Source organism: Thamnophis sirtalis, unplaced genomic scaffold (assembly GCF_051295495.1).
Source record: "Thamnophis sirtalis isolate CommonGarterSnake01/CBP01778 unplaced genomic scaffold, rThaSir2_p1.2 scaffold_12, whole genome shotgun sequence".
NCBI lineage: Eukaryota > Metazoa > Chordata > Lepidosauria > Squamata > Natricidae > Thamnophis > Thamnophis sirtalis.
Window position 1 is genome coordinate 60,147 of NW_028261392.1, and position 13,319 is coordinate 73,465.

The 13,319-nt window shown below is 45.9% G+C and overlaps 1 protein-coding gene across 1 annotated transcript; it reads right to left on the reverse strand.

Annotated features, from left to right (window-relative positions):
• Positions 1-2,611: 2,611 nt before the first annotated feature.
• Positions 2,612-12,706, reverse strand: PTPN20 (protein tyrosine phosphatase non-receptor type 20). Its single transcript, XM_087726334.1, has 10 exons — positions 12,256-12,706; positions 11,416-11,557; positions 10,347-10,420; positions 8,888-8,994; positions 7,469-7,617; positions 6,862-6,952; positions 5,533-5,867; positions 4,623-4,838; positions 3,787-3,849; positions 2,612-2,878 (listed from the first exon to the last, which is right to left on the reverse strand). Exons 2-10 carry the CDS (start codon positions 11,509-11,511, stop codon positions 2,807-2,809), a joined length of 1,203 nt encoding a protein of 400 aa, XP_087582460.1. The 5' UTR covers positions 11,512-11,557; positions 12,256-12,706; the 3' UTR covers positions 2,612-2,806.
• Between the last annotated feature and the right edge of the window lie 613 nt (positions 12,707-13,319).

Genomic DNA, 13,319 nt, shown 5'->3' on the forward strand with positions numbered 1-13,319 from the left:
CGTCTCGGATAATTATCCTTTTTGAAATAAGATGCCATATATATTCTGCAGGACTATTTTTGTCCTTTTTTTTCTATAATTCTGGGAGAAGGGGCATGCTTTTCTAAAGATATCTGATGGCCAGAGTATGGAGAGGTGCTGAATCTTCAAGAGGAGATAAATATATTGAACAAAATATTGTTGGAGCTGCTCCTGTGCTTCCACAAATACACAGAGGGGGAACCAGATGGTTGATGCTGATCGATTGATGGATTAAGACCCAGGTCCTTTGAAGCCACTTTTCCCCCTCCCTCCCTCGATGCTGAATGGCTTCTGAATCACAGCCAAAGGACCCCAAGTCTTGGGGGACGGCCAAGAGTCCTGAAATGCAGGAGTTGAGAACCGGGGGTGGGGATTGGGCTGCCAAAGACTTTCTGTGCCCTCTCATATTAAAATGCGTAAACAGGAAGGATTTCTTTTTCCTTCTTCTGAATAAAAAGTGCCCATATCCTACTTGTGGCCAATGATGCTCAGGGAAGTTACACACTTGGCTGTAGGTCAACCACAGATAAAACGGTACACAAAGAAACAGCGCCATCTGCTGCTGGCTTGTAATGTTGCTGAGAACTTGAAAATGTGTAAATTGCTTTCACCAACAAAATGACTAATGATTAATCTAATCAGGTGAGGAGATCCAATTTGGTGTAGTGATTCAGGCTAGAAAATGGGAGACGGTCAGTCCGAGTCCCGCCTTGGGCACTATGCCACCTTGGGCCAGTCACTCACTCTCAGCCCTAGGAAGGAGACAATGGCAAACCACTCCTGGAAAACCTTGCCAAGAAAACAGCAGGGGCTTCTCCAGGCAGCCTCTCAGGGTCAGACATGACTGAATGGAATAGGAAAAAAAGATTTCAATGTGGTACTGCTCCACAAGGGTTACAGTTAGGGGAACCTTTTCCGAGGAAATTTCTTTCACAACCACTTCATTCAAGAACTAAGATTCCAGTCCCAGTCGTGGTCCTTAAGCGCAAGCAAGGAGTACCTGCAAATGGTGGCAAGGCTTTGGGTCTTTTAAAAAAAAATGGAGCTTAAGACAAAGCCCAATCTCTGTCACTGTAATTATCCTGACTATATTTAATTAATTTCATTGATTTAAGAGTAAGGCTTCAGTTTGGGGTTTATTGTATTTGCTGACTGGCCAAAGTCAGTAATTAAAGTATATTCATTCATTATACAATTTTAAGTATTATATTAATTCAAATCTAGCACAACAAGATGAAATTCTTTAAACCGGGGAAAAAACATGTTGCATCAAAAAAACATAAAACATGCTTACATAATACAGAAGGAAAACACATCACAACCAAACAGTAACATTTTAAAGGTTACAGCATCAACTCAAGTTACAATAATCGCCTAAAGACAAATCATACTTTATTTCCCACCAATGAAAATATGGGTCCTTTCATAGTGGCATTGGCAGACGTGATCCTGAGACCAACTGAGAAACGTGATAAACTCTTTCAATGTTTCCATCTTGTGATGTCCACATCACATAGAATGTCATGAAAAAGGAAAAACTCTTTTATGATTGCCTTTTACAGTGACATCTACACACGTCAGAATTGTAAATTATTCAGCCATAGTAGGGACGTTATTTTTTTGTAAGCAATTTATTGTCTCTGAAAATGCTACCATCTCTGCAATGGGGGATAACAACCCTCAGCTTACTTCTTGTGTATGACTGTTCTCATGTATGATAATACCACAAGGCTTTGCCAGTGAACAAAAGCAGACTCAGAAATGCCTAAGGCAAGCAGTAATAATTGTATGTGTGGATACAGGTTATATTTTGCTGCTCAAAGATTTAAAGCCATATGGAATGAACTATTAATTTATGAAGAGTAGCATAAAATATTTTTACTAGCTACATACCCTAATCAGCTGCCAATTTAGAACCACTTCCAAGGGGTGAAATTATACTTTTAGCATTCTCATAAAAATGTTTCAGTTTTAAAATGCTACCGTATTAACTTATGAAAGGAACTTTGAAACCGAAAGACATGAAGTTTTCATGAAAGAAAGAGTTGCTGAATCAAATCAACTTGTTCCTCCACTTCTTCCTTTATGCCTAAATAAAATATTGATTTTGGAAACATGGCTAGGAAGGGAAAGAAATTAGTGCATACATGGTTAGGACAGTATTTAAAAGCCCCCATTTGGAATTCAAACAAATTAGAAGAAAATTGCCTATGATTTAATCTTGTAGTTAAGATAACAACATTATTATCTAAGCTTTCTTTTGAGTTTCCTTCTATCCTGGTGCAACTTGTTCTAACACTAACATTTATCCACACTCTGAATTTCAGAAGTCTTGTTTTTATCATTCAAGCCCAGCTCATCATCTTTCTTGAAGATTTCGCCCGTTTTAAAGGGTGAAATCGGAGCTCCCTTTTCTGGTGGTGGAAAAAAAAAATAGGCCTCATGTGGCCACGTGGTCTCCGAGCCCCTTAAAGACACACACACACACACCCCAGCGGTTCAGCTGCCATTTCAGACCCAAGGGGAACTACCGCATTTGCGTTTGGTGCACCGAGGCTTCCCACGACAGAGACCAGCAGAGCTGAATTCAGTCACAAGCAGCCTTGTTTATACAGCTAGCGCTCTGTCTACACGGACTTTCCTGTGTTGGGTGGATGCCTCAAGAGTCCGTGTTTTCAGGCCCTGAGGTGGAATGCAACCCGGTTTTTACAGTGCTTCTCTTCGCCTCTTCCGGAGTTGCAGTTAAGAGGATGAGTCTGAAGTCTTGGATAACTGCAGGCTGCCCTTACTGGAAATCCCTACTCTGGATGTTCTTCAGAGCTTCAAGAGCTATTTCATAGCAAAACACGTACTGTTCCTGGGTGAAAAGGAGGAGAAAACAGCCAGTTACTTTCCCAGCAGAGACTGAACGAAGTAGATAATCTATCAGGTTTCACCACAGTCTCTCTGCTGAAGCAGAGTTATTTGGTGTCTGTCGTGGTCAAAACAGTGAGAAAGGGACCCTTTGAAGACATGCGGTGCTGGTGTCCTAATAAACAAGAACTCAGCCGTCTGCTGTGTCCACTTTCACTTTGCTGCTTGTCTGTATCTGAACATGTGCTTTTGTTCTCCCATACAAGCATCTTCCTCTGTATCCGCACATCTGTGTTATTCACTCTGTGTCTTCCCAGGTTGTTCTCCTAAACGTCTTGGAGGGAATGGACCTCTTGGCCTTCTTCCCTCCAGGCAGACGGCTTTGCTTGCTATGACATCTCGGCAGCTCATCGGAGGAGCATCTTCATTTAAGCAGGGAAGCAATAGATAGGAGCACGGGGGTGTGGGGCAGCTGAGAGAGAAGTTCAGACCTGCTGCAAGAAGAGGGAATCTGATCTGCCCCCAAAGGAAGTCACCAGTTCGAATCTTCACACCTCTAAAGTAGGAGGTGCCAAGAATAGTAAGAAAGTGGGAGAAGGCGGGAGGGGGGGGGCTCACCATCTCACCTGCCCTCCCCCCCCCCATGGAAGTTTGGACATCTCAGAAAGCTAAAAGCAAGTCTAAAGTAATACAGACATCTGGCAGAAGGAGGACCTGCCTGATCTGATGCTGTGAAGCAGACCGGCTTTGTGTCCCGTATCCACTGGGGTGGGGGGATTCACTCCGATGGCTTGAACCTGAATTGAAGCTCCCCTTGGCAATCTGGCACAAACTTGGGAGCTGGCAAATGTGGCCACATTTTGTATACTTAACCTGGCCTGGCTTGTGCAAAAAAGAACCAGCATTCCTCACCTTGGTTTGGATCATTCCAAAGCGCTGGTTTCTCATGTGAGTCACTATCTGCTTGATGTCAAACTGCAGCATGAGGAAAAGAAACAGGCTATTTGTTACAGGCATTGCATGGAGCATCTCATTGTTATTAACAATTACATAGCCATTTCTAAACATTGCAGCAATGTTTTAGTTACAGGGAAAAGGTTTTGCAGATCTCCAGATACCCGGTCGGTGATGGTCCCTGAGATATTTGGGGAGAGCAATTCAAGCACCTTTGAGAAAGTAAGCCAACTTCTAAGTGGTTCTAAATGCTTTAGAAATGCAGAGCTCAGACCCAGAAGCAGGCGTTGGGTTCAGATGAAATGGTGCCTCTTGCTGTTTCTATTTTAGAATCCTTTAAAATAATCACGTACAGTTCAGATCAGCCAGGCAAAAATAGTTTCCAGAGGGCAGGAACAGCCCCTGGGACTGGAAGGGCAGAATGACAAGAGCAGGGAGACGCCTTTGCCTGGGATTTTTCTCACCCAAGTATTTATTTATTATGCACCAGGGGAAGATCTGCTGAGAAATCTATGGATTGGTCAGTCTCGACCAATCAAGTTCACAGCTGAGCTGGTGTATCTGGAGCTTAGTCTGGGAGGAACAAAATTGGAAGGTAAAACAGATCCCCCTTTCCCCTTGCATTTGGTAAGGCTGCAGCCGGGCTGGCCGGTCACTTGAAGGATGGCAGAGATTGTGCATTTCTAGGCCTGTTACATTTTATGCCGCTGAAGCTTTAAGAAGGGAACCCTCTTCCAATTTTCTCTTTGTTTGCAACCGGATATAAGCACAGACACGTTCGCTTTGGGACTTACACACAAATCCTTCTCTATGTAAATCAACACAACGTCCACGCAGAGCAGCACCCCGCTTCTTCCGATCCCAGCACTACAGTGAGCAATGACCGGGCCAGACTGGTGAGTTTTCCTCATGTAGCGAACAAATTTGACCAAGTGCTGTAACGATTTGGGGGTCCCGTGGTCTGGCCAGTTCGTAAACTGGAGGTGCTGCACAACCCGCCTTTCCTGGGTCTGCAACAGAAAGAAACAGGGGCACGTGGAGGGGCCCTCTTGGCGCAATTCCTAGAATCAGAGAGCCGGAAAGGATCCCAGCGCCGGCCCTGCTGGACGCTTTCTCTGGCAGGGGGCAATGGAGCCTCTGGGCGAAGGCCTCCGGCTTAGGAGAAGCCCCCAGGTTGCAGGCCAGCCTTTTCCTCTGCCTGGGAGCCCCCGAGCTGGAAAGGCCCCCCTTGCTCAAGAGGAGGCGCTTTTGCAATCGGACATACGTGGTGGCGCAGTGGTTAGAATGCAGTACTGCAGGGCTAACTCACTGCCCACTGCAAGGAGTTCGATCCTTCGATCCAGCTCAAGATTGACTCCGCCTTCCATCCTCCCAAGGTGGATTAAATGAGGGCCCAGATGACTGGGGGGGCCATAGGCTGACTCTGTAAATTGCTTAGAGAGGGCTGCAATGCCCTGTGAAACGGTATATATAAGCCTAAGGGCTGCTGCTATTGCTATTAGCAATGTCATTTCGGGGACACACTGAAAAGCAGAGCGCAATTTTGTTACAGCTGAGCTGCCAGATATATTTCTAAAAGATTCACACCTAAAATGTTTCTTATCATTGGCTGCCATGACATAAACAAATCTGGCCAGCTATTAATTGAAAAAACCCAACGCGGCATTGCCAGTGGTCCTGTTTATTGCCTTTGGGGAGCCTTACCTGTTTGTGGATCACTTCTATGATTCTAATGACAAAATAATCCAAGATTTGGTAGTTGAGTAGTTGCAGCTGAAAGCGAAGTAAATCCAAAGAATTGTGAGGCGGCTCAGGCCAATATCGGTGGCATTTGGACACTCCGTGTTCCTGTTCTCTGGTGATCATCGCAATGACGTTGGAGTTGTTCTCCCAGACCATTTGCCAGAAGTCATGGGTGGTGGAAAGCAGCGGGCCCTGCGTGGAGATGTACCAGAGGTCCTCGGTGCCCACCGGCACATGGATGTAGCTAGCGTTGATGTAGCCCTTCGCCTCTCCAATGGGCACACGGGTGGCATCGTCTAGGAAGGGAAGGAGGGAAGGGGGAAGGAAAGCAACCCCAGTGGGCTATTTCTGTTTATTCAGTCGCCAAGGTATTTTCATACAGAGACATTGACAGAGAAATACAGTCTATCTGTTTAGAGGTTTATATATAGTGCTATTTTTTCTGATTTTCCCAATTCATTAGTTGTCCTGGAAATAATACTATTCAAGAGCACCTTGTAAAAATTGTAAGGAAATAAAATGCTGCATCCCCCCCCACCCCCCCAAAAATAAGATGTTATAAATTAAGCAACAAATTTAATTCTAAACCTTCTGGCTACTGACACGCAACGGTGCTTAAAAGTTTGTTGATCCTTTTGAGATTTCAGTATTCCTGCTTAAATGTGGCCTAAAATGTGATCTTAAAACTAGGCAAACAATAGAAAATGTGATACTCGTCCATTTATCCTTTTGAGCAAAATGATCCAAAGCTGCATATATTTGCAGCTATACAGGGCAGCAGCTCGGGGAGAAGCGCATCTAAAATGGCAGTGGCAGAGCCCCCTTCTGGGACCCTCCAAGGCCACCGTCCTTCTGCCCTCCTATCCGTGGCTGCCCAGTGGGGAAAAGAGCCGGAATCCCCCGGTAGAACAGAACTGACACCGTGCAGTCCAATCGTTAAATATGGGCCAGGAAGGGTCTCAGATTGATATTCACCAGCCTGTCTCTGAGCTGCCAAGAGCAGAACGTCCTGCCCTTGCAGCAGAGCCAGTGCTGCGGCAGGGACGCCCACGGAGATCAGACTGGCCCCTCTGGGTGGCCTTTAGGGACCCCTGGAAACGAAGCTTTCCAAGCAGTCTTTCACAAACATCACCCCCTCCCCCACAACACCCGGAGGTCTTGTGGCCCCGACTCTCCTAAATTGGTTTTTCTTTTCAGATTTCATCCTGTTGTTTTTATTACCATATTGTAAACTTCAGGAGATTTCAGTGGGATGAAAATAGTATAAGAAACCAAAGAAGTATTTCTTACATGGAAGAATATCCCGGTATCTGTTCTTTTCCCGGTTTTCTGGGGCTTTGGCAACCTGGCAGTCATCCAGGGGCTTCAGGTGTTCTAAACTCTAACCCAAAGATAGAATCAGGTAAAAGCACTTGTTTCTTTTAGGCAAAGGAGGGGTTGAAAAGGGTCAGGCAAAATGGGGATGGTTTGGATTCGCTTAGCACACTATACAAAACCAGTGACTTTTTCAATATGTTTTAATTAACAAAATATGCTTTAGTTCAGTTCCCTTGGAAACTTTTGATTGGCCGATGCTCTTGGCTCAGAACAAACTGGGTGATAAAACATAGCTTTGTCTTTGTATGTTGAATCAATTGAGCACCGGAAACTGATACGATTCCCCCCCCCTCCCCATTAACCTTTACTTCCAGGTGTTTCTGGTTTTTCTAGGTTCCAAACCAACCTAAACATACAACGAGCGTCATGTCCATTTTGTAGAATCTGATAGGAAGGGAAACCACAGCAATGAAATTGAGGAATTTGTATAGAAAATGGGACCTGACAGTCCATTTCCTGGAAACCGTTACTGCCTGGATTGTAATAACGAAGGTTTGGCTATGAGGTGAAGAGAACTCACCAAAAACTCCTTCAGGATCTCCTGCTCTTCCATTTGTCTTTGAATCTTCTGGATTAATTGTCTGGCATTATGTCGCAGGCCACATTTCGACCGTGTTGGCTTCACCAGGGCCAGTTGGGTCAACTCCTCCTCACTGACCACTGACGGCCCTTCAAAGGATCAGAAAATGGTTACCAGTGGAAGAGGCCGATCCAGACCAGCCTCGCTTCCTTCTCCAGTCACCGATTGAGCCTCCAAGGGCTGCTGGAGGAATGAAGGGCAAGGGAACAGGTTCTCCCTGAGGAGCTGAAGCCTTGTTCAGTTTCTGGTTCTCCATGAGAAATAAATTCTCTATTAATCAGCTGCCCATCTCAGTCAATGACTTTGGCCAGCTTACTGTTCATAAAATATATTACAATTAAAAATAAAAATGAAACATTTTAAAACAGTAAAACCAGTAAAACTAATAAAAGACATTAAAAACATCTAATCAGGGAAAATAGCTGCTGGGGCACCCAAAGTCGGGCGGCCACGGACTGATCTCCCTCCCTCCCTATTAACACCCGTGGGGAAAGGAGCCGAACTGTCACAGAAGGGCAGCATCTGGCTCCAGATCCCACAGGGGCCCCAAAGGGCCTCTGGGGCCAATGGTCTCCGCGGCTGCAGGGACGTCAAGAAGAGCTAGGACGGATGCACTGCTCTCAACCGGCTCTCCCCAGAGGTCGTTCCCAAGGGGCGAATGCCTCTGTGAGGGTTCCATCACTGGACCTGAAGCCCGACTGAAAGGGGTCCAGGTAACCTGTTTCAACCAGGACCTTAACTGCCAGGCAACCAACTTGGGAAGAAGGACAGACCAGGAATAATCCAGACGAGAAGACATTAAAATGTTAGAGTTGGGAATGAAAAAATATTGCAGCCTTTTGACTTGGAATCCTAGCTGATTAACAGAGATTGGAGAATTTATCCAGGGATTTCCCATGGAGAGAGACGGTTTGGTCTCGTGATGAAGGCACCACCAGGCCAAAAACCAAGAGACGGTGAATTCTACCGTCTTAGGCATGGAAGCCGGCTGGGTAACTTTGGGGCAGTCTCCCCACTTCCCCATGCCCCCCCCCCCCCCACCCTCCCTCCCTCTCAGCCCAAACACCTTACAGGGTTGCTGTGGTGGCAAAAAGGAGGATTAGGTAATTAGATTTATTTGTCAAATAATAAAGGTGGGAGATAAAGAAACAAGCAAAGAAATTCAGATCCTTGTTCTTGCCAAACAAAGGGCGTGGTCCCAGGGAAGGCCTTGCTTTGAAGGAGGCTGCTTTATTATCTGGATCTGCTCATTATCATCCAAAGCACCCTTTCTACACACACACAGGAGGGAGGAGGGAGGCCAGGCGGAAGGGGGCTTATCCTTTGATGGCCCTGAAAGACCACCGTAAGGCCGGGTACCTTGGGGCAGCATGCTCAGCCTTTGGACTTCATCTTCATCACTGCTGTCGCCTTCTCTTCCTAGAGTTTCCTGCCTCCTGGGTGCCTTGGCGTAAACTCTCTGAGGGCTTTAGAACAGCGTTATTCGTTTAAGAATTGCAGGTTATATTCAAACCCCCGGAATGAAAGCCACTCCAAACGAGCATTAGCTTCCCCCTCTCCTTCACCATAAAGCGCCTTTCAGGAGGAACATCGCAGTAAAGACCTTGACTATTGGATCCACTTGTGGGTTAAGTCATAGGCCTGGCAGGGACGGTCGGGAGGGCTCTGGCGCCCGAGTGCCCCCCTGGGTGAATGCCCGAGGCAAAGCAGGTGCCCTTTGGGGACAGCTTGTATGCTGGGTATGACGCAGCCTCTTCCGCTCATGAAGGCCAGCGGAGGCCTCCCATTTAGTGCAGGGTCCACCCTAAAAGGGCTCTTACCGATTGCCTCGAGGCTCCCCCTGACCGGCAGAGGTAAGGAACTGAACCTGGAGGTGCAGATGGTCCTTGCTTAGTGACCCCAGTTGGGACAGGCAGCTCCTTCGTAGCGTAGAGGAACCTGCTCTCTTGAAATCCCTCTGCAATCTCTCCGCTTTGTAAGGACAGGTGTGTGGCGGGGGGGGGGTGATTGAGGGGGGGGGGCAACAGAGCCATCGCCTAAGGGAATTGCTTGCCTTGCCTCTCTCCTCCGCCTAGCAGAGTGGGGGGAGAGTGAAGAGGAGGAGGAGATTTCAGGGCAGGGCAGCCGGGGGGGGGGGGGCTGCTTGCTGTGGCTCCTGGCCCCGTGTTGCTTTTGATGTGTAAAAGAGCAAGCAGTTTTTTTCTCTTATAATCCACCCCCCCCTCCAATCTCTCTGATGCATAAGGGGGACGGGGGGGGGGGGGGAAGGAAAAACAACCACAACCCACACTGACCACAATGGGGGTCACATGACTGAGGAATGTCACACACGGTCATAGATGGGATGTACAGTTATCTTTACAGCACCATGGTAACTTTGAATGGTTTCTGAACAGATGGCCGTTAAGCGAGGACCACCTGTATAGTAGTGATGATTCTTCAGTTTGAACTTCTGGATGAAGTTCCCCCACTGGCTTCCTAGCGAGGTTAAGAAGGAGCCCAGTGACAGAGGGCCGATCTTTGTGTCCCTCCCGCACGGGGCCATTGCCTGGGACTCCTCCAGGCAGGAGAGCAGGGCAGGAGGACCTGCCTGGCTAAATGGGAGGGGGGCAGGCGTGGGGCTGGGCCTCTTTGCCTTGGAGACTCTGCTTCCTGCTACAGGCCTGAAGGGGGGGGGGCTTTAAAAGGAGAGACAAACCCTGCAGGGCGTCTGTTGTCGGTGGGCTACACGCACCACCGGTCAGAACCTCCTGGCCAAAGACAGCGAAGCTGGCAAGTCCAGATCCGAGGGGGGTTATAATCTCCTTTAAACTCCTACCTGTCAGAAATGTTTTCAGAATTCTCTGGCCAGAATTCCTCTTTGGTTGCAGGGAAGGCTCGGTTATCTGTTTCCTTAAAAAACAAAGCCTTAATGAACGACCTTTAAAAAGGGCAAATGAAGACAATCTTAAGACTATCAATATATGTCCATAAACGGGATATTTGTAACTTTCCATCCAGCTAGCAAAACCTTTTATTTGTTTTTAATTATACTTGACCAGTTTTTCCTTACAAAATATCCGTGAAGAGATTAGGGCAGAGAGGTTAACGCTGGAACGGTGTTGAATATTTTGGAATATTTAGAACATACAGTAATGAAAAACAAAAGCTGTGTGGATCTTTTCAGATGCAGAGAAAGCTTTTGACAATTTGAACTGGACATTTCTATTTAAAATTTCATGAATTTTGGAAAGAATTGTACAAAATGGGTGAATTTGATTTATACTTCGCAGACAACTTAAGTAATTGTTAACAAAGTGCTGTAAGAAATCTTGAGCTTCAATTCTGTACAAGTGGTTCAGAATACAGTAAAATGTGTAAGATTGCCTGGATAGGATGCAGCAGCTTCCAGTTAAAGCACGGGGCGTATTTTAATTACTCCTGAACATAGCAAGAGAATGCACATCCACGTTTTGAAAATATACCGAATGGCAAGATTTAACCTATAAATTTTATACATGTCTTGTACTGCTGCAAGTTTGGCTTTATGAACATTTTTTATCTAGTGCCGTAAAGTATCTAAAAGCGTTCCAACATTATGATATAAATGAGTATGTTTGTTTCTCTTTCCTTACCTATGAAGGATTCCCATGCGCCAAGGGGCATCGCCTAAGGAAACTGACCTAATTGTTAAATTTTACAGTTTCAGGAACATTTCTCCCCTGTTCCAAATTTTTATTTTTTAAATAAAATAAATAAAAAAGAAACTTGGAACGATTCCCTCATCCTTGAAATATGCACTCCCGCTGCAGGGTTCACATACCTTCCCTGGATGCCTACCACCCAACAGTACTAAGACCCATAAGCATTGTAGGTCGTGGAAAGCCACAGTCCCATTCCTCCCTCACCTGGTGGCTATATGGTTGACGGCTACTGTCCTGGTTTTGAGCGGCTTTTCCACGGTTTTGGCCGATCCCTTCCTGGTCTTGACTGGATCCTTCCATGTGATAGCTTGCTGCACTTCTAACATTCCCAAGCCACCATATTCATCTGAACAGAAGAATCAATATTGGGCACTCTGAGTGAAAGAAGAGAAGCTACAAGAGAAGTTACTGGGCAAAGCCTGAAGGAGGTGTGAAGACCTCGAGCCTTCAAGTGACTTGAACGGAGCTGGCACAAGTGTTGGCAACAGAGAAAACTCATCTGTATCCTGAGCAAAAGACAAACAACTCGCTCTAGAGAGGGACTGGGCTCCAGGCAGGCATGGATCCACCAGAGATGACCGCGGGGGGGGGGGGGGGGGCTAATGGGGATGTCAGTATAGGGCGAATTCAGAGGGATGCAACTAGTTCCCCATCCTGGCGTGAGATGAATGGGAGCTGTACTCTAGGCCGTCTGTACAGCTGCGTAAACTCCTCTAGAACACGAATGTCTGCTTAGGATAAAAGACATTTTCCATTTATGAGAAAAGTAATAATAATAAAAAAAACCACCATATTGACTTGGTGTACCAAACTATTGACAGTGTAGGTGAAATGAACCAAGTAAAGACTTATACCTTGTCCCTTGACTTGTTTAGGCCATTAATAGATAATTTATAATTAATTCACGCTATCTGCATTTCTGGCTATTAGCTTCAAAACCTGGCCAGGGCAATACACACCAACACCATGATCTATAGAAAAGGCAGAAGCTCATTTAATCTTCAGGAATTTAATTCGGATCGAAAGAAGAGAACAAAAACCCACCCTCAATATACGGCATTTGTGCTAGTTCATAGTACCCATAGGATGACCGGGTGCCCTGAGCCTTCACGGGGTCCGTGGAGCTGGCTTTCCAACTGCCATACTACCAGGTAGAACCCTGGGCCTCTGTGACCTCATCTGGCTTCAGGCTGCACTTTTCTTCCCAGGACTTTGGGAACTGCAAAGCACCGTTCGGCCTTTGCGAGGATTCTGTATTCAAAGATTGGCCCTTTAAGGTCAAAACCTTAACCTTTTTTGTGTATGTTGACGCCTGGTGGTAATTGACTGGACAAGCCCCTGCCGTTTTCTGGGGAAGAATTCAGAAGTGGTTCCCTGCCTTCTTCCTAGGGCTGAGAGAGAGACGTCCCAACTGGCTCTGGGCCTAAGAGGACTAGAGCAGTTTCTAGCCTGGTGCCTTTAACCATGGCACCAAAGTGGTTGCCCAAAACGACAGAGACATTAAGCGAAGGGCTTTACAATTGGGGTGGGGGTGGGGCTGGGGGGGACAAAATTAGCACACGTTTGATGAACTAAGGCTGGATTAGCAAAAGTCCCAAAAGCTTTCTAAATTATGAGGGATGCAGTAAATGGCACTGAACATTGCTTGGGCCGCCGTGGCAGTGAAGAGGTGCCAACGGGTCCTTCCAGGGGTTGGGACGAAGTGCTGAGTGACGAGCAGTAGAGCTGCGTTCGAGGCCTGGTTCTCTGCAACAGATTTATGACATTTCAACTTTATTTTTATGGCTTTTAAATTAATACCAAGAAAAGCACTTTAACAAAAAGTGAAGGACATATTTCATCAGTTATATACAAATTCTACATCTATAGGAAATCTCATAATTCATCAATTTATTTATATTCTGAGGGAATTCCACTTCATATTTGGAAAATATTTTCAGAGAATAAATTCTGTTTTTAAAAAATCAATGGGATTCTTCAATTCAAAAAATACTTTCACAGGAAATGCAATTACCAATTAATGAGGCAGGATTTTCCAAATTTGAAATTATATAATCTTGCTTACCTATTGTCAATTATTAACTACTAGAAAACATAAATTTGGTTTA